The sequence below is a fragment of the Calidris pugnax genome, unplaced genomic scaffold (assembly GCF_001431845.1).
Source record: "Calidris pugnax isolate Ruff unplaced genomic scaffold, ASM143184v1 scaffold499, whole genome shotgun sequence".
Taxonomy (NCBI): Eukaryota; Metazoa; Chordata; class Aves; order Charadriiformes; family Scolopacidae; genus Calidris; species Calidris pugnax.
The window spans coordinates 647,275-668,563 of NW_015092476.1; the positions used below are offsets into that span (position 1 = coordinate 647,275).

At 44.5% G+C, this 21,289-nt stretch overlaps 1 protein-coding gene across 4 annotated transcripts in view; it reads right to left on the minus strand.

Moving 5' to 3' along the window:
* Window positions 1-1,477: 1,477 nt before the first annotated feature.
* Window positions 1,478-21,289, minus strand: part of CAST (calpastatin) — a 65,021-nt gene continuing 45,209 nt past the window's right edge. For 3 of the 4 annotated variants that reach the window (XM_014962582.1, XM_014962584.1, XM_014962583.1), the window contains exons 12-28: window positions 20,836-20,934; window positions 19,569-19,652; window positions 18,507-18,554; window positions 15,483-15,587; window positions 15,082-15,183; window positions 14,056-14,157; window positions 11,710-11,793; window positions 10,872-10,919; window positions 10,619-10,708; window positions 9,998-10,096; window positions 9,071-9,172; window positions 7,875-7,967; window positions 7,137-7,190; window positions 6,537-6,626; window positions 4,413-4,492; window positions 2,824-2,886; window positions 1,478-2,579 (exon numbers count right to left, since the gene is read on the minus strand). In XM_014962582.1, coding sequence (XP_014818068.1) covers window positions 2,829-2,886; window positions 4,413-4,492; window positions 6,537-6,626; window positions 7,137-7,190; window positions 7,875-7,967; window positions 9,071-9,172; window positions 9,998-10,096; window positions 10,619-10,708; window positions 10,872-10,919; window positions 11,710-11,793; window positions 14,056-14,157; window positions 15,082-15,183; window positions 15,483-15,587; window positions 18,507-18,554; window positions 19,569-19,652; window positions 20,836-20,934 — 1,338 coding nt within the window. In that variant the 3' untranslated portion in view covers window positions 1,478-2,579; window positions 2,824-2,828. Of the gene's footprint in view, window positions 2,580-2,819; window positions 2,887-4,412; window positions 4,493-6,536; window positions 6,627-7,136; window positions 7,191-7,874; window positions 7,968-9,070; window positions 9,173-9,997; window positions 10,097-10,618; window positions 10,709-10,871; window positions 10,920-11,709; window positions 11,794-14,055; window positions 14,158-15,081; window positions 15,184-15,482; window positions 15,588-18,506; window positions 18,555-19,568; window positions 19,653-20,835; window positions 20,935-21,289 lie in introns of all 4 variants that reach the window. The other variant, XM_014962581.1, reaches the window with a different exon arrangement.

The following is a 21,289-nucleotide window of genomic DNA, read 5'->3' on the forward strand; positions in this document are numbered from 1 at the left end:
GAAAAGTTTACAGTGAAGAAGACTACTAACTTCATCCCTGAGACCCCCTGTCGACCACTACCAAGAAGCACTGCGCAGACTCAGGGGGGCGGGAAGCTCATTTGCATGGGAAGCGGGGAAAGTTAATGCATATGTATAGGCGTTGTGTCACACCTGTTGAATATGTATTAGTTAGGGCCATAAACACAGAATTTTGCTTTGAGGTCGGCGCGCACATCTTTGGGAAGGATCCCGTGTGCGTCCGGCGCTGAATAAACACACCTCCTTTATAACCCTCCAAGGTTGTAAAGTCGTTGTTCCGCACGTCAAACACGTAACACTTTGTGTGCAAAAATAATAATAAAAAAAGAAGGTTGATGGATTGTTCTTCAGATGATGATTAACCATCAGTTTTAGGAGTAATTTTTGCTTTTCGTTACCCCCTTTTCACCCGATGGAAACACACGATGAGGGCACACGTGCTCAGGGGTGTTTGTAGGGACAGACGGGCGGCGCGAGGAGGAGCTGCAGGAGTTGATCGTCAGGAAGGTGCTGTGAGGAGAGAGGCTTCCGACGGCCCGGGCTCTGCACAGTTCCTCAAGAAACCGAAGTTGAAATCTTGGAGGTGGGGGCCTTTTTGGTGGAGGGTTGTGTTTTAACAGTCAGTTGTGAATGGCTGCCTCTTTACCTACAGAAAACATACATTTCTGTGCTAAACTGGTGGTGTGGGGTATTTTTTTGTTAAATCCATCTAATTGCCACACGTGCCTAAAGAAATGCAGTTGATTTCTCTGCTCCTCCAGCCGTGCCCTTGCCTTGACTCATCGTGTTTGTTCCCTCTGTGGCTCTGACCTGCCTCTCTTTCCTCACCCATCTGCTGAAACAGCCAGGAACTTTAACAAAGACAACAACTTGAGGAAAAAACCCACATAATCTGGGACCAATCATAAGGTTCTGCATGTCTCTCGCCTGCTTTGTTCTCAGCCAGAAATTGTCAGAAATTCTCAGCCCCGGGAGTGAACTGACATCATCGGCACTCGGAAAAGCGGCCGAGTTCTGCTGCCGGGGGCCAAAATGTGGTAGAAAATGCCATTTCCTTTCAGTCGCTGTGTGTTTATACCCCCGGTGTCTTGTACCCCCAACAGAAATTCTCACTGTGGCAAAAACATAACTTTCTTCTCACTCCCGGAACCCTGTGCCTTGGATCTCCCAGACACCCCCCGGCAGCAGGGTGCCCACATGGTGCGTTCTCTGCCTGCCCCAGAGACCTGAAAACCAAAGGAAAGGGGGAAAAAACTGCAGCTGGATCCTGGTGAGATTGTAAGGCCCTTTGTGAAGCATCTCTGACAAGTGTTTTACTTTTTTTTAAAAAAAAACAACATTATATTCGTTTTAGTTCTAGGTTTTCAAAAAAAAAACATTATATTCGTTTTAGTTCTAGGGTTTCTTTTGCCTTTTGGCAGCAGCAGCAATAAAGGGAAAGCCACCAACATGGAAATGCATTCTTAAAAACTTTATTAGTGTGACACAGGTTCCCGGCAGGGGCTGCCAGCGCAGCCCAAAGTCTCAATATCCCCAAGTGAAGCCCCCGGGCTCTCTCTGCCCACAGCTCCCGCCGCCACAGGGACCCTGCTCTGCCCGGAGCCAACCCCGCTGCCACGGCCCCCACGGCTCCGGCCCCTCTCCCCCTGGTCCTGCAGCCCCTCCGGGGCCAGGGGCGGAAGCAAGGACTAGAAACAGTGCAAAATTTAAAAAAAAAAAACCAACAAAACAACAACAAAAGGTCTGCCTGTTGAGCTGAACTTCTCCCCCATCTCTGCTAAAGGCTCAGGCACCTCCTGCGTTCACTCTTTGGCAGCGTCACACCAGGCCTTGCGTTTGTTCAGTCCAAGAGACTCCTCAAACTCCGCGGTAACGGTACAGATATGATTGGAAATAGGAAAAAAGAAACCAACAACAACCCTAAGATCCTTATCTGGTGTGTTTTTGTTGTTCTAACCAGAGGTGAGCAGTGCCCAGAACACCCGTGCCATGGCTGGGCGCGCTGGGCCAAGCGGTTGATCCCCAGTTCCTCGCTCCCCGGCCACCCACAGCCTCCCCATGGCCACCCGGGTGGGATGGGGGTGACCAGGGCTCGAGATGTTCCACCACACTCGGCGCGCTCACTGCAACGTTAAAAATGCTATAGCATAGACAATTATTTTTTTCTCTGAGATTTACAGGCACTATGTGGAGATTATGTGCAAAAGTCTGCAGATATAACTTTTTTTTTTTTTTCTTTGGCGTCGCTATTAATTTCTGAAATATATTTCTTGTAAATATAAAGCATTCTCTCCCTCTGAAAACTGAAGAAAATTACAAAAAAAAAAGTCAAAGTATATGAGTATAATAAAATGAATGGCTAGGGGGGGGGAAAAAAAAACCCACCAATCCACCTTAGTCTACTAGCGGGAAAAAAAGTAAATACGAAGAAAGTCCACAAGTATCACTGTGCAAAAACCACCCAGAATTAACCACAGGGATTTTGCATCAGGTTTTGTTCCTCAGGAATCATTATCCACCAACAGAAAAGACAACGTTTTACATCATGTGCCAGGATCCTGGGGGCAAGAAAAAGAAGAAACCAACAGTTAAAGGGTGTTTTTTCTCTTTAACTTGGGGAAAAATATTCTCAAAGGAGATCTGGGAAGAACTGTGGGACAGGGAGTCTCCGGTGAGAGATAGAAAGGTCTCTTCTGCCCGGGCAGAGAAGCCCAAGGAGATGCCCAGTGCCTGGGGCAGGTGAAGGGCTGTCACAAACCCCGGCTGAGGGAGCGGAGGGGAGGAGGGAGGGGACTCACCCACCCTCATTAAGGTTTAGCTCGTTTTCTGCTTCTCAGATTTGCTGCCGGAGGACTGTCCCTTTGCCTGCAGGAAAGAGAAGCACCAGAGTAAGAAACCATGAACTGGGCTAAAATCTAAAATAAAAGGGTGACAGAGAGTCACCGGGAGTCAGGGCTCAGATACAGACACCGTCTGCACTTGGAGTACACAAAGTTTAGGAACAGCATTTGCAACTTGTGCTGTGTATTTTCCTTTTTCCTCCATCCCCTACTCAGTTTCAGCTGAAGTTCACAAATTCCAAGTTTTTCAGCCACAGTTCCTCATACCCTGCCCCCAACATCCTTTTGCCTGCACTACCCATCCAGGTTAAAAACACATCCTTCTGAAGAGGACTTAAGGCACCCCTTCCAATTTTACATGGAAAATTTTAAGTGTTGAGAGATACTAGTTGTTAAGCTTAAAAAAGTAAGTTTTAATTAGAATAAATTTCTTAGGGTTATAATATGATGTGATTTATGCTGTTTCCTCACTTTACTCAGGATGAGCAGTTAGATTTGCTGAAGCCTTTAGGCTGCAATAGAGTTAATTTTCCCAGTAATTTTCCTAAAATGGGTACAGAGTGGGGTTTAGCTTTTCCGTACAAGAAAAATGATGTTTTGGTAGTATTTTTTTCCCCAAGTCTAGGAGTTTTCACTTCTGCCAGGGAGCACAGGTGCACAAGAACATCAACCAGATGAGAAGGAGGTGACAACCCTCCAGAGAGGCTGCAAATCAATGTGATCAGAGCAGCCAACGGCCAGCCTGGACACAGAAAAGTACTCAAAGGTGGTTTTTGAGAGCCCCAGACCAAAAATCACCACTGGGCTAAAAGATGTGTGAGGAGATGAGATCGTGGGGGTCTAATGGCCCAGGGACTTCACTCAATGTGCCTCTGTGGTGGCACCAGGCCCAGGCTGACCCTGCTGCTGGACTTTTCAATAAAATTACTTATATTTATGAAATCCAACACCTGAGACTCTGCTGCAGGAAATTCTGGGTTGAGCTTGAAGACGGAGGCAGAGCGCCCGAGCCAAGCAACCTTTTAAAATTTTATTTCTTAATACAGAAATAACTGCTTTCCTTTTCTCAGCAGATTCATTCTAGGTACTTATTTATGAATATATGTAGGTCTTCACTCATGTTTTTAAAATGAATTATAGTAGTAACTTGAGAAACAGATGTGTGGTTGAAGGAGTACATTCTAATCACTTTTAGAATGCTGTTACTTAATTTCAATTAAGGACAGAGAGGAGCAATGGGGAGCCTGAGGCAGCTGTAGGAGTGAAGTGTGACTCAGACCAGCAAACACGGAAAGAAGAAGCCTGTGGAGCACTGAGCCCCTGTAGAAGACCATGCTCTCTCTGCAAGAAACATAGTTTAGCCCCCGATGTTGAAAATTTCCCTTGAAATAGACAGGTGCTTTTCTCTTACGAAAATGGACTAAGTGCAACCTATTGATGTAAAATTCTCCCCGAAGAAACATCCACGTGATATGAATCCAAAACCCAGTTGCCCATCTTCAGTGTTCACAGTGTGTGATAACTGTCCAGATTACAATATGTAGTTCCTACCTTTTTGGGCTCTTTGGGCTTTCCTTTGTCCTTTGGGGCTGGTTTAGTGGTGACGGTTTCCTTCCCGCTTTTGTCCTACACTCCAAAGAAAATAGAATAATTACAGTTACAAACAGAAGGGAGAACTGGTGGCTCCTGCCATAACACCACCGTCACTGTGGATGGTGAAGGTGGGAGAGGAGCCATGGTGGGACACCTGCGTGTAATCACTGCCCTTAACCCACCGCCAGCTGGCACCTGGGGCCTGGTTTGATGGAGACCAGGGCACCAGGAAGCACACACAGGTAAAAAAGATGGTGTGCGGGGCTGGAGCTGGTATTTCCTTCAAAGCAATAGTGTTGCAGCAGCAGATTTAGCTCCAGAACTCATAACCCAATAAAACAGCTCCTAAAAAACACCCATAGTTTGTCTTAAGCCACCCAAGAGGAGCGCTTGGGAAGCACTTGCAGCCATCAGAAGAGCTACCTGGGAACACAGCTACTTCCCCCCCAGGAATTGCACCTGATTTCAGCTTTAGTTTCAAAGCTGCTGCTTCTCCTCCCCCCCAGGAGAGGAGCAGACACAGAAGAAAGCACAGAGAATCATCGTAACAGGTTGCCCAGGGAAGCTGTGGATGCCCCATCCCTGGAAGTGTTCAAGGCCAGGCTGGATGGGGCCTTGAGCAACCTGCTCGAGTGGGAGGTGTCCCTGCCCATGGCAGGGGGGTTGGAACTCCATGATCTTGGAGGTCCCTTCCAACCCAAACCATTCTATCATTCTATGATTCTATGATCATCAACACTCAAACACAAACTTGTAACTGGCTCTGGGTGAGTGGGTGCCCTGAGGTGAAAGCTCGGGGAAGCTGCTGCAGGATCTCATGGGGAGCTGGTCACGCGTCCGCAGCTGTGTCTGTCAAAGAGCTTTACTTCTTGCTAATATCTTGTTTGGTCAAAGATCAAAGAGCTAATATAATTTCAGCTTTGTTTTTCCTTCCTCCTTGCAGGATGCAGGGCACGGCTGCAGGAAAAGGCAGGGACAGGCTGCCAGGAGCCCACAGCAGATGAGAGACAATGATATCTGCTTAATCCAGGGGAGCACAAAAACCATCCACTATTCAAAAAAACGTGCTCCATTCCCTCTGCCTGTGGGCGAGGAACCAGGGCATAGGATGGACCACGTCAGATACAGGGCAAGAGAGGAAATGGGTAACCAGAGGGAGTTACAAGTTACCAACTAGTTTGATCTCTTGTAAAAAGTGAAAGGAGCCCATGATTTCACACCCATGTCCCCAGATGGCTCCTCTGCCAAGGAAGCCCAAGAGGTGGCTGCAGGGGTGTGGTGGACATCCCAAAGCCCTGCAGGACCTCTCCTCTGCCCACGCTCAGGGTACTGAGCTCTGGGTTCAGGGCAGGCAGAGAGCAGGTCTGAGAGTGATGCTCCTCACACGGGGACCAAACCTCCACCCCCTTCTCCACGTGCTTTTTCAGCACAACCCTCCCTCCTCAAACACCATCCTCACGTTGGTGACCTCCAGATTTATGCTGCCTCCTCTGAAAGTTCACTTCAGACCGCCTCGCAGGGGCAGCACATTGCTGGGAGAAGTTTGACAGCTGTTTGCCAGCTGTTTAAGATGATTGCACCACAAATTAACGCTCCATCTCTCATTACAGGACCTCTCCAATCCACTCCTCCTTCACCTTTCTTGTCAGCTCTGCTGTCTTCCCCAACACATGCAGAAATCTTTCCCATCCCTAGCATTTCTCTCTGAGCTGTCTCAGCTCCTGCAGCTACTGATGGGCAGCGCGTGTGGTCACTGGAGCAGGATTTCTCTGCCTCTCTACATTTTTTGGACACTCCAATCTCTACAAGAACTGTCACCACAATCCTCTCTGCTCAACTTACTTCTCCAAACCTGTCTTAACTCTCTAGAAGACCCTGAATTCCACAAACCTCCCTCTTTCCAGATATTTAGCAGACAGCAAGATGCATCAAATTAAAGTCCTAAGACAATCACTGCATCTGGAGAGTGTCTTCTGAAGAGGCTATAACCCTAAATGAAGCTGCAGCAAAGACAAGTGAGAAACTTTCCCAAAGTAGGGAAAAACTGTTTATTTCGCAAGTTATTAGCAGAAAATGTCCTACCTTTGAGTGCTGGGGTGTGGCGGGAGGCTTCGCACAAGTATCGAAGTCACCAGACAGGGCATCGATCGCGGCAGAGTCATCACGGGGCTTCTGCAATGATTTCAGTTCTGAGGTCACACGAAGTGCAATACTTCCCACAGCCAAATTAACCTTTCAGGAATTTACGTCTGCTTTAATTATCCCTTTCTTAAAAAAAAAACATACCTGAACTGTACACCTATGTTAGAACAAAAGTGCAATACTTCCCACAGCCAAATTACGTCAATTTACGTCTGCTTTAATTACCCCTTTCTTAAAAAAAAACCATACCTGAACTGTACACCTATGTTAGAACAGAGATGTCTATTTGACGTTTCCAAGAAACAGAATTTCTTTGAATACTGGACCTGGGCATTCACAGCTGTGCATAAAAACTGTGTTTATTATGAAGAGTTACTCTTCAACAGAAGTTTTACTCTCCACACTGTTACTGTTCCCTATTGCATTCTCTGGCATTTAGGAGAGTTTGCCATCAATCGTGACTTGATCTGCTCTACTGTGACAGAAGATGAGAGCACACAGCACAGGCCCAACACAGAACAAAAATACCACAAATGTTACCTTTTGTTCCTTGTGTTTCGCGTCACCCTTCGCTGTCGGCTTCGCTGGTTTGCCCTTGGGAAGAAGAAAAATTACCTCTTCATTTTGAGCTTTTCAGAGGAGTTTTATGGCACCAGTTTGTCACAGAGAGTGCACAGGGCACCCAGAAACCCCATCACTGCCAGAGGTCACTTCCTCCAGGGAATGGCAGCTCCTCAGGGATTTAGGGGTCCCACCACAGCAACACCCAAATATACACTTTGTCCCCAAACTTGGAACAAAGCAACTCAGAACGCTCGATTGTTATCCAGGGTTTGCAAGTTTCTCCTGTTTAAAGGGGGACGCTAAACCCAAGCTGTTTCAAGGGAGACTCCCTCTTTTTTCACCCATTTTTTGGAGCACTGGAAACACTGCCAGCCTGACTGGAACCCAAACTGATCAACTTCCAGAACGTTGGTTGCTACAGGGTGGTTCCATCTGATTTATTTGTTCAGATCACCCAATTTAAAAAGAGAAAAACATACTAATTGTTTGTTTTCTGAATTAAAGGCGTGTGAGGTTACACAGAGCAACTCTAAGTACGTGTTTAACTCTAATTTACGTGTTTAACCCTGACACATAAATGCAGTACACACACTTAGTTACTCAGCTCCCCTTTCTCCCCCGAATTCTGGAGAACAGGCTGGTCATGCACAGGCATTTCTGCTGCTGCCATAAGATGGCCATAAGTTGCTAAACAAAAATGAAGCCTTTTCTTACCTGCTCACCCGACTCCAGAAGCTTCCGATAGTCAGGCGGGATGGTATCGTCTCTTTCTCCAAGTTTGTCTCTGTGTTCAGATTCCGCTTTTTCCTGAAAGCATTTAATTTTTTAACAACTTTAGTACTTGTGCTAGAAACATTACTGAACAGTCAGTCAGAGCGCGAGTTAAACTCAGGACAGCTGCTTTTTTAGAATTTAAAATCTCAAAACTACCAGAAAAAAACCCCCATGTATTTATTCCACTATGTCTCATGCCTGGAAGTTCTAAATTTAGTAGCTATCAATAAGTTTATGCATTTACTAAGTTAAATATATAAATACACAGCAGCATAAAAACCCAATTATGTCACCTTTCAATTCTGCTTTTCACCAATACAACTGAAAAGAGTCACACCATGTTTCTGCACCAAATCTCATCCATGAGCTGTGATCTCCTTCCACATTCCAGCCTGAATTTATTCACAGGCAGCTTATGGTGGTTTTTTTTCCCCCCGTAATATCCTTTACCTTAAATATTTCGGTTTACAACTTGCTATTACTACTATTGTTATGCTAAAATGCGTCAGATTTTCTTATTAGTAGAAAGGTCTTCATACAATCATAGGAAGAAAGACTGAATGAAGTCAAAGCAAGCAGAAACAAGCAAGTGAAAAAATGGGACTGATTAAGTGAACAGGTCTGTTGATGAACTCGGTATCTGCGGGGTTTATAGAAGTCAAAGTTTAACAAAAAGGCGGCCACAAAATTAATTTTAGAATAAGGCCAGAGAAACCACCTGAAAAATAATTAGAATAAAGACAATAAAAGGCACTGAAATCCAAGTATTGCAAATTTCCTGTAATATTTCCACACCCTCAAATGGCTAAAGTATATTAACTAATTGCACATTTTTCACCAAAACCACAAGTAATCCAGGTGATTAAAGGGTGCACCCTTAGAAGCAAAAAACATCTCAGTGAACTGGTTGATTCACCTACGTGCAGGACAAGTAGCAGGTTGTCTGTTTTCTAGTAACCTTAAACCTACACCTGAACATCACGAGCCATGTGCTTTTATGAGAATGTAAAAAGTGTTGCAGTATGCCCTTTGAAAGAAGTCTATGAGAAGTAAGTTAAGTGTCTCAATTTGGGGGTTGTGGTGTTTTGTTTGTTTTTCCCCCCAAAGGGCACAAGTTTCAGCATGTCTTTTCTCACCTTTACTTTATCCACCATTGGTTTGTTCTCATCAGGGTCGGGCTCCCTCTGCCCCAGGGAATCCGAGAGGAGATCCAAGGCCTCGTCCATCTCTTTTCCTCCCTTACAAAGTATAAACACATTCGTGAACACAAATCAGCTGTGAAATAATTTAATTCATCAAGCTAATGTAAGTACTGACTAATGAACCATCAACCTCAGCGAACAATGAACAATCAGCTCGCTCTCTGTAATTACAACACAGTGCAATAGCTGGGGAAAAAAATTATGGAGTATTTAGACCTATAGTAAAATTAATTTCAAAAAGGGGTTAGGCAATTTATTTTGACAGGGTTTTTTTGTTACACATAAGCCTACTGGATGTAATGACAATAGCTCTATGAAAAGATTGGGTTTTGGCAATGCTACTCATTTTGGAAACATCACAATCGCTGCAGATTAGCTGCTAAGGAAGTGTCAATCCAAGTGAAAACTTACTAACACTTTATCTTCACAATAGGTATGGCCTTGGGCTAATTCATGCCAGTTTTATTCAGACACTGCTGAGAAAAAAAAAAAAGCCCTTAAAACCAACTAGAAGCCAAGTGGGAGGAGCTTTCTATTCCCCTTCCAAAGCAGGCTGGGAACGCCAGGGGGCGCTCCCGCCGCAGAGATGGGACGGGACGGGACGGGAGGAGGCGGGAGCACCCACCACCAGGAAGGGAGGGAGAAGTTCTGCTGGTGTGGACAGGGAGCGGTGGCACTCCTTCCTGTTCCTCCACTAACCGCAGCTGCTGCTCAGAACACTCTCTTTCTCCCAGTAGCCAGTATTGGCAATACATTATTTAACTTTGCAACAGCCCATATTGGTAAAACCGGATGGTGTTCTCCTCTCCCCCCATCGCCAGCCCTTGGTTGGAGGGAAGGACACACAGAGGAGGTTCTCACCGAGGCAGCGGCCGCAGGAGCCGATGAGTGCACCGAGGAAACCGTAGCAGCAGAGACAACCTCCGAGGAGTCCACGGGCTTGCCACCCTCCTTGGTTTTCTGAAACGAGACACAGCATCGTTAAGAACACAGAGGACCAAGGGAAGAGCCTGCATCAAATTCCACCCATCTGAAGGGAAACACCCACAGAGATTATTTCTGGGACGTTGCTTTTCTTAGAATCTCTACTTATTTCAGATTGAAACCCCTCCACATGTTCACTCTTCCCCCTCAACTCCTGGGTTAAGCCCCAGCACAGCTCAAGTCAGAGATGGGTTCAGTGGGACTTCAGAGGAGCCGAGATTTCACCAACCCCCTCTAAGCTCCCCAGTAACACTTAAAATTCTCAACTGTAAAGCATTACTTACACAAGCAGTTGGTAAAACATATGACAATTAACTTAGCTTTTTTCCTATTATTAAAGTCCTGCTGTGTTACTAACTTATTGCAAAAAATAGTTTAAATTTTTAACTTTTGAACTTTAAGGAAGTTTACATAAACTTTAAGGGAAACAAAATCAATATCAAGATTATTGAAACAATTTGAAAACAGAACGGATTTTCAGAAATCAAATACAATCACCTTTGTTACAGTTGGTTTAGACAATGGTGCAGATGGGGAACAGGAAAATCCTTCTGTCAAACCCTCTAGAAGTTCGTTTTCACTCATAGGCTATCATCAAAAAGGAAAAAAAAGATGCTTTTGTATCATTTATTAAAAAGTCAGCAGGAAACACAGTCTGTCTGCATTTTTAAACTGAAGAATGGGAAACCTTACTGACCTTTGAGCAATTAATTAACGAATGGAATATTTATCTGAATATTGACTTTTTTACCTGGGACTTTCCTTCAGGTTTTGGTAAGAGTGGTTTTCCATCTTTATCCTACAAAAGAAAAGCCTTTTATGGTATTTATCCTTGCATTAAACCGAGCTGTCCATCAACGTTGGTGCGATTCAAGCGCCCTGAGAGTGTCCACTGAGTGGCACCAACTCTCACACGTGACCACCACCCAACTGGTCACCTCCTGCACCTTCTGCTGCCCCCCAAGGCGTCATCTCAAAAATCCAGCTCCTGTAACTCAGAAACACCCGAGTGCTGAAAAGTCAGTCAGCATGTGGGATTCTGAGCTTCCCTATTTTGTGGTTCGGTTTCCATGGAAACCGCACGATTAAGAAATAAAACCCCAAGAAGTTCCAGAGGGGTAACAGTACTCCTGGATGCAGAGAGGCCGTATCTTTTTGCACTGGCAGCTCTGGGGGTGTCATGCATGTCCTGCCATACATGAGCAACCCATTTACAGCAACGGAGTTCTTTGGCCATGTTTGTAAAAATACCATCTTAAGATGCTGGGGTTTTTTAACAGCTGTGACCAGTCACAATTTATTAAGTTCTAAAATGCAAAAAGCTAATGAAAGTCTTCAGTGCACTGATCTCAGCCCAAATTACTCATGTGTAGATGCTTGTGTCCAAACCACGTCTGTGCCCATGTGGGTGAGAGATCTCCCATATACAGGAACTGAACTTTTATATACTGTAACTGAAATTTTTATATACTATAAAAATGACTGAACTAAAAATCAACATTTCAAAATGAAATGGAGTTTCAGTTCCAGCCATATATTCTGAGGAATGAAAGAAAAGTAAGCCTGAAACAGCACATTAAATAAATTACTTTTGCTCCTGTTAATCTGTACTCTGGAGGAATCGTTTCTTCATCTTCACCCAATTTTTTGCGCTCTTCTTGTTTGGTTTTCTCCTACAAAGGCAAAATAAAAACAGTATTAATTAAACCAAATAACTACATCCCAACAGAGACGCATGTGAGCAAGCTTTCAAGTCTTCACTCTACTGATTCAAATTAGTCTTTCAATCAAACTACCAGATAAAAATCTCATGCAGATTAAAAGAAAGCCTTTTCTCTTAAGAAAGCCTGAATTTCTCAGCCTGTTTCTTCCTGTGTGTATATGAAGTAGCTCTACCTGTTTCAGTGAAGATCAAGAGACAACCATGGACCAATAACAAAATAGAAATATATCTCCAGGACTTAATTCCTGACTTTTCCTTGAAATCCACCCAACAGCCATCTGGGCTGCATGCAGAGGAAGGGGGAACACAGAAATCAGTGGCCAACCTCAAAAATGAGCTCCCCTCATACAAGTTATGTTGGAAGATGACAACTAAGAAAAGGCAGTAAAGCCAACTTTGTGAAGCTCCAGCACCACCAGAAGAGCTGTCACAGAATCCCAGGCTGGCAGGGACTTCTGGAGACCATCCAGTCCAAACCCCTGCCAGAGCATGGTCACCCAGAGCAGGTTACACTGGAACTTGTCCAGCAGAGTTTGAATGTCTCCAGAGAAGGAGACTCTACCACCTCCCTGGGCAGCCTCTTCCAGGGCTCTGCCACCCTCACAGGAAACAAGTTCCTCCTCATGTTTAGATGGAACTTTCTATGTTCAAGTTTGTGCCCGTTCCCTCTTATCCCGTCACTGGGCACCACTGAAAAAAGCCTGGCCCCATCCTCCTGACACCCACCCTTTAAGTATTTACAGGCATTGATCAGATTCCCCCTCAGTCTTCTCTTCTCCAGACTAAACAGACCCAAGTCCTTCAGCCCTGCCTCAGCAGAGAGATGTTCCATACCCTGATGATCTCTGTAGCCTCCACTGGACTCTTTCCAGCAGTTCCCTGTCCTTGAACTGGGGAGCCCAAAACTGGACCCAGTGGGACTCCAGATGGGGCCTCTCCAGGGCAGAGCAGAGGGGCAGGATGACCTCCATGGACCTGCTGGCCACGCTCTTCCTGATGCCCCCCAGGATTCCACTGGCCTTCTTGGCCACAAGGGCACATTGCTGGCTCATGGTCATCCTGTTGTCCACCAGGACTCCCAGGTCTTTCTCCTCAGAGCTGCTCTCTATCAGGTCACCTCCAACCTGTCCTGGTGCAGGGGGTTATTCCTCCCCAGGTGCAGCATTCTACACTTGCCCCTGTTGAACTTCACCAGGTTCCTCTCTGCCCAACTCTCCAGCCTGTCCAGGTCTGCTGGATGGCTGTGCTATTTTTGGCCCTAGTCAACAGTCACAGAATCACAGAATCTTCTAGGTTGGAAGGGACCTTAAAGATCATCTTGTCCAACCGTCAACCTCACTGACAAAAACAGACACCCACACAATAAACAAGGAGCATCAGCACTAAACCAGACCTCCCAGCACTACATCAACCCGGCTTTTGAACACCTCCAGGGATGGGGCCTCAACCACCTCCCTGGGCAGCCCATTCCAATGCCTGATAACCCTTTCAGTGAAAAAAATTTTCCTAATATCCAGCCTGAACCTCCCCTGGCGCAACTTGAGGCCATTTCCTCTCATCCTGTCGCCTGTGACTTGGGAGAAGAGACCGACCCCCACCTCTCTACACCCTCCTTTCAGGGAGTTGGAGAGAGCAATAAGGTCTCCCCTCAGCCTCCTCTTCTCCAGGCTGAATAACCCCAGCTCCCTCAGCCTCTCCTCATAAGTCAGCACCATCTGGTCCAGGGTTTGAGGTGGCCAATGGGGACATTCAGACTGTGACTGTGAACGGTGTTCCCTTAGAGAGAATACACACATTTCTGTGACTTAATTAAGGCTCCTTGTTAAAATAAGATCAGTGATAAAAAGCGAAGTTTTCTGTGTCATTCCTAATTTGAACAACTCATCACAAATTTGGTTGCTTTTGGAAAAGGATGGTAGTGGATGCCACGTGTGATGTGGGTGTTGATTCATCTCTGGCTCAGCAGTCAGACATGGAGGGAGCTGAGGGAGCTACTGGACTGCCCCAGGCAAAATGGTCAGGAAAGTGCACTCACTGTGTTGAAATCCTACCAGTACTTCCTAAGCAGAACGTAACTGGTTTCACAAGCAGATTTCATTTTTAAAAAAAGTGGAACTACTATCTCAAAATTGCTTCTAGCCTGAGTACATACAGCAACGCTGAAGGTAATTCCATCAGCAGTCTATGTTTTGAGGTCTGGTTGTTTCTCTACCTTAACTTTGTCCACCACAGGTTTCTTTTCCTCTGGATCGGGCTCCCTCTTGCCCAGGCTACTGGACAAGGCTTCCAGTGCTTCATCCGTCGCGTCACCCACCTGCAAGGGTATTGAAACACACAGAAAACCACAATTCTTACTCTGGAGTGCAGCTGCAGCTGAAGAAACCTGCTCATACACTATCAGCACCAGCCACACACAACTTGAGATAAAAATTGAGAAGTAAACTAAAAAAACTGTAATGTTTCTCTCCCTTTAAAGTGTGGGTCTTCCCACACTTTAATCTGCTGCGCTCAGGGCACAAGGAAACTTTGATGGAGGTTGCTCCGTCAACAGGCTTCTCCTTCCCAAAGACTTAGTCACTGCTAAAATGTCCCACAGGGGGGCTGCTTGGTTTGTTTTTTAGCAGAACGACATGTATTTTGAGAAGAGATGCAAGAACATCAGCCATTAATGCAAATCCTCCCAAATATTCAGTAGGGCGGTTATAAGTTTTTGTAGAATTTGTCTTTTCCTGCAGCATCCGTTAAATTCAAAAACAGAACTCCAGCATTCAGAGCTGGAGCAGACACCAGGAATCACAGAATCTTCTAGGTTGGAAGGAACCTCAAAGATCATCTTGTCCAACCATCAACCTCACTGACAAAAATAGACACCCACACAACAAACAAGGAGCATCATCACTAAACCAGTCCTCCCAGCACATCAACCCGTCTTTTGAACACCTCCAGGGATGGGGCTTCAACCACCTCCCTGGGCAGCCCATTCCAATGCCTGAGAACCCTTTCAGTGAAAAAATTTTTCCAAACTGTCAGTTTGACTTTCCTCCACTAAGAAGGTCCCCGACCTTCCCCGTTCAGCTTGTCCTTCTCTCGATTTTGGTTTGGGGAAGCACTCAGCCTTTGTGGCTTGCCTCTGTGGAGGAAGCACATGCCATACTGCAGTAGGTATCTGGAAAATATGCCATAGCACTGCCCAAACGAAGCACCGAGCTGTGCTTTAGCTGCAGCTGAGGCCACTCACCGAGGACGCGGCGGAGGGAGCCGCAGCCTGCACGGTGCAAGCTGCTGCCCGAGGGACCGCTTCGTCCACAGCGGGCTTTGTGGAGGCAGGAGATGAAGGCTTCTGAAACAGAACAATTACACCACGTTTTAACCAAGATGCTCACAAACCCCAAATGTACCTCTTAAGTTGCCTTTTTTTTTTAAATACAGCACAAAACAAGAAAAGTCTAACTTTAAAGGCAGAAGCCCCTCAGCTAAGGACTCAGTGCCCATACCGCATGTTCCACTGAAGGCAACGGGGTTGGAGGGGGGGGAACAGAAACAGAGGAAAAAATTTTTCTTGAAAGAACAGTAGCATTATCCAGTCTTAGCAAAGCCACCAGTGTCAGCATCTCAGATGAAGTGGAAAGGCAGACGTACTTTGGATGTGCTGCTGGGCTTTGATGGTTTGGACTGTACCGCAGGCTGTGCCGGGCAGGAAAAGTCCTTGGAAAATTCATCAACAAGATCAGATTCACTCAAAGGCTGTAAAATACAAAGACATAATTGCTACGGGTGACTCACTGCCTGTTTTTAATTTACTTTTTCAAGACTTGTGTTTCAGCTACTCAGAAAGCAGAGAAACTTTTGTAGCCTACACCGAAACAACCTTTCACATTCACGTGCAACAAAACAGGATGAATTTCACAGTACCTAAAATTAAGAAAACCACTTTTCAGAATGAGTCAGTTGCTTTGTTATCAAAAGCCGATATAATGTAGAGAACACCATGTTCAATACTGCTCAAAGGGCTACTGGAAAGGAAAATGCAACCTCTTAATTAGAAAGAAAAGAAAAAGAATGCTAATATTTACTAGGTAGTATTTAACGTAACAGCATCATATTGTTATAATACTTCAAGCATAAATTACATATAGGTGGTGGAAAAGAGCACCATCCAACTATGATTCTCCCATTTTAATCTTTTTTCTCTTATTCCCAGCAGAAGGAGGACTCCCTCAGAGGCAACATCACCTGGAACCTCTCTCAGCTTGGGCACTGACTGCTGACACCCAGTGGTTTTCACTGCTCATGTTTCAGGGAAAAGTGAATAATCTGCACTTTTATTTCCCTGCTGTGTGATGGATTACAATCCCTACAATGTGATCTAGTACTATGTGACCTACGCACTTCTGTGACCTATTACTAATGCTCCTGGGATCCCACAGACTACTGTTTACCCCTAAATGTTTAAATCTTTGCTAGTAATGATCACCACATGCAACTTAATTGGTTAAAGCTCATTTGGTCAAATTCATAATATGTAAAACAACATTTCTAAAGACAAGTCTATTATTTTCCCTTCCACCTTCCCTCCTTTGTAGATCAGAGCCCCTAAGTCTTTATGAAACCTCTCTTCGCCTAAGGCCCCCCTTTTCCTAACGACTGAATTCCTCTTTCAGCCACTAAATCAAAAAAGCTTTTGGGCAATAACAACTTCTTTCACACAAGTAGTGTCGCTGCACGTGCCTACGGGTCTGCAGAACGGAGGGCCAAAGTAAGAGAAGTCCTCACGGGAATCATGAAGGAAGAAGAACTTTGCATTCACCAGGAATTGTCCAAGGACTGTACGTGACTGAAGGTTTGTCAGCTATTGACATAACTTTTTTGTTTCGCTGATTTTGGTTTCTGAGATCTACGTTACTGATAACACCAGCCAAGTCGCTCAGCCTTTCCTCCTAAGAGAGACAATCCAGGCCCACAAAGATGCTGAGGGACCGGAGCATCTCTCTTACAAGGAGAGGCTGAGGGGCTTGGGTCTTTTCAGTCTGGAGAAGAGAAGGCTGAGGGGGGATCTGATCAATGCCTGTAAATACTGAAAGGGTGGGTGTCAGGAGGATGGGGCCAGTCTTTTTTCAGTGGTGCCCAGTGATGGGATAAGAGGTAACGGGCACAAACTTGAACACAGAAAGTTCCATCTAAACATGAGGAGGAACTTCTTTCCTGTGAGGGTGGCAGAGCCCTGGAAGAGGCTGCCCAGAGAGGTGGTGGAGTCTCCTCTGGAGACATTCAAACCCCACCTGGACTGGATGATCTCCAGAGGTGCCTTCCAACCCCATACCATTCTGTCATACTGTGAATACTGGTGAACATGTTACTCCAAATTGCCTGAGTGAAGAAATGTCCAGAAAAATTCTGCAACATATGACTTCGACAGCGGTGTGATTCCCTTACAGAACAGCTACTCAGTGATATCCGTGTCTCTGACTGGCAGGGTTGGATGAGGACAGGAACACCTACCCTCCTACTAACCACTGGATCCTTTTGGCGTGAGACCTCATGGTTCTGAGCTCATCTTCTGCTTTGGTTTTGTGCTGGACTTTGGACAAACTATGAACCAACCTCCCTTAACTTACGCCACATTCCACTTCTGGAGTTTTCCTACTTTTTTTCCACGTGCATGCCATCTTATTTGTTCTCCCCATGAGGCAGGAGGGCTCGTCTCCCACCACTGGTGCCTGAGGTGGTGCCCAGGTGCCCACCACCTGCAGAGCAATATCTCCTCTCTTCTCTCCCTCCTGACATCTCGGCGGGTGTCCCTTCTGAGCAGCCCTCACACAGCTCCCTCTCATGTCTAAGGCCTGACACACAGATTTTTACAGACATAAAAGTCTTTTCATCGCCGCCTTTGCATTCCTCTGTAATTCAGGCTTGAATGGTACAAATGACTTCACATTTCTGCTAAAAAGGTACAGCGTCGTCCTCACTCAGACTGGCCCTGACTTTCACACTTGTTTCTGAAGAATGGAGGTTTCCTGTACTTTCTGAATTTTGGCAGTGCTCCTCAACTCACAGTATTTCCAAAGTGAAGCCCTCCGTTTCTTCACTGCACAGTTCCTTGGCTTCTCCAAATTCTTCCTTTCTTCCTGTGCCCTTTGTACCTTTCTCTTTCAATCTCAATCTCTTCTTTCTGCCTTGCACTCTCCAGGCCACGGTGGATACTTTTTGCAAAGTTCAAGTTGTTCTTTTGTGATTAGGAAAATGTCCACAGCAGCTTTTTCCCTTTTCCCAGTCGTGTTCCTTTATATTTGATGACTAATGAGGGGAAACTGTCAAGAGAACAAAGAGGTTTTCCTGCCTCGCCCCTCTCTGCCATTCAGTAGCTCAGACAGCCTTCTCCAAATACACTAACTCCCCAGACAGCTTTTCTTTGGGCCAGCAGTTATTTCTGTAATTCTCTCCTACCTTCACCATCTCTAAACCTTTTCCTTACTGTGAGCTCTACATTCAGAGCCAGTGAATTTCAATAAAACCAACATTCACTTGACACCTCAGATCAGCAGATTTTGTGCAGGGAAGTGAACAGGCAAGCAGACTTACATAGCGGCACAGAGAGAAGTGATGACAGAGGGGGAGAAAGCGGGGTATCTAGTCACACTCCTACAAAACTGTCAGGTTGCTAACCTTAGGTTTCTCTTCAGGCTTTGGCAATATCGGTTTTCCATCTTTATCCTAAAAGTAAAGTTAAGTATTATTGACATTTTCCATTGCTATAACAAGTGCCATACTCCATAATCACCAGCAAAATAATATAAAATAAATGATACACACAAGATTAAATCAGTGACACAGGAATGGGAATTTCCATAAACAGGGGGAATTCTTACATGGCCAGGTAAGTGGATAAAATAAGCAAATGGGCAAAGAGACTGAAAAGTGCCCATTCCTATCAGCATCAATATGCGGCAGGAATTAATTCCACAGTAAAACAGCAGGAATTCATCCAGGAGCAAAACAAGCTTTGACTGCAAAAGACAGACTTTTGCACTTGAACAAAGAGGGGTTAAATCCCAGGTCTGCAGTCAAGCACACATGAAATCTCTAAAAAGAAGGGTAAAACCACTCTTTTCAGAACAGAATGTTAACATTCAGCTCCAGAGAGGCCAGTTTATGTAGTTACCTCATTAACATCAATTGTACTAATAATCATTACAAAAACTTTAAATTCTTAACTTTATGGAAAACGCATCTCAGTTCTATTGTTGTTTTGCTTAACCTTGGACAAATCCCCATCAATTGAAGCAGTTAATTTTTGAGTTAATTTTCATACCATTTTATAATAGTGTTTTCAAGGTTACATGACAGGAGGACACCCACGAGCACTTCTGTAAAGGGATGGATTTAGCAGCACTGATATTTAATATATTAAATATGTTAAATATTTAAGTATATTAAATATATTTTAATATATTAAACATATTGAATATATTTTTTAAAGTAATGCCACCCTTGGAGAAGGAACAAGTGATCTGGGAAAATCATCTTTGCTCAGAATGCCTAAAATACCATCAAAAGTCATGCCCACAAAGGAAGGGAACTAGAGATACAGAAATCACCAATGGGAAAAGCCACTGACTCAATAACTATTACTGCTTGTTTTCCTCACGTTCTCTGCCTGTCTGTGGTGAAAGGAAGTGTCAGAGGCAGGGCCCTGTTTACAAAGCAATAGAGAGATGAAAAACTTACCAGCTCTGGTGTTAACCTGTATTCTGGAGGTATTGTATCATCACGTTCTCCAGTCTTTTCTTCTTTTTTCTCCTTAGCTTTTACCTTAAAAAGAAAGAACAAAAATATCAACTAGAGAAATTAAGATAAAAGCCCAAAGTACACTCAACTTCGCTGTCAAGATCCTCCAGCCTCCTGTTTGAAGCAGTACTAGCATCAGCCAAAATTATTCCATATAACAAGATATTAAAGTTCCTCAATTTACTCCTATCAAATTTCTGTGGCAAAATAGTCACGGCTTAAGAATCAATGTTATGTGTGAATATGGCTATAATATTTTAAATCCTAAAAAACTTCAGACAGTATTCAGAGCCATCACTTTGCAAATTTCAGAATTTTTGAGGCGTACAAAATCCTCATGTTTCCTTGGATTTCAACACTGATTATATAAGCCATATTCTGTATCTCTTTTCATCACTGCTAGTGAAACACAGCTTTCACTTCTCTGGACCTCCCTCATGAAGTAACGCATCCACTAAGTTATCTGAGTGAATCTGCAGTACAGCGTGCTCTTTTTTTTTGCCAAAATTGAGCTCCAGCAACTTCTCTCAGCAACGAGTGATTTTCTGCTATTTCCCTGTCATTTGTTTGCTCTGAGCTGTAAGCGAACTCGGGGGGGGAAAGCAACTGATATTAGTGGGGTTATGGGAAGAGTTTGCAGAACTAAACTAAAAAGTCAAGGCTTAACAGATAAACGCTGGGCTACTGCTGAAGTCTAACTGTTGAAGAAAAACAAAAGACTTAGAAGACACAGCGAGAGGCAAGACCCAAATTAGAAAGCTGATGGGGACTGATGGAAAAAAGGAGTACAGGCACCAAAACCCAAAAAGTTAATTAAAAATCAAACAGCAAATTCAAAACAAAAACTTGCTATAAATTGTATCCAGTGCTTGGGGAAAGAAACGGAGCAGCTACAGCTAATGCAGGGAAAGGTGTGTGTATGCAGGGTTCTACACCCAAATGAAATGCTCAACATTTTGCAGACCACCCTACTGTATTCTGTTCTACCTGAATTCACTTTCGCCATTTCTTACTTTTCTTAATTACGTAAGACTCAGACATTCCTTAAGCCTTTGATATGAAACTCACTTTGCTGCTTTTTTTTTAACTTCTTTTTTTTTAAGGGTTTTACAACGTTTTTTCACATGGTTGTACAGTATCTAACAAAGAGGACTCGAGACTCCACAAGAGGGTCCAAAAACTGCTGTAAAACCAAATAAGATTGTACCTCAGACACCTCCACAACAGGGGTAAGATCTTTTTCAGGCTCAGGTTCAGGCCCACCGAGAGTATCAAGAAGAGCTTCCACCGCATCTTCTTTCATTTCCTGCATTTAAGAAAATATGCAATTTCATTATTTCTTTAAACTGACACAGGTTTTACCTTACACATCTTTTATGCTGTTCATAAAGCAAACAGCCACCACCACACTGCTCGTTTCTGTTTGGCTTCATCTGGTTTCCTTAACATCACATTGTAGGATACGGCAAATTACGTGGTAAGATTAGCACCGCCTCATCAACACGTCTCCTCTTACGGAGAGGGGAAAATTGGAAAAAAAAAAAAAAAAAAAGAGAAATTAAAAATAAAAGCCAGTAGCTTGTCCTTTGAACCTCTCCAGGAACAAATATCATCAAATACTGCACTCTCCGAGAGAAAATATGGCATCTACCAGACTTTTT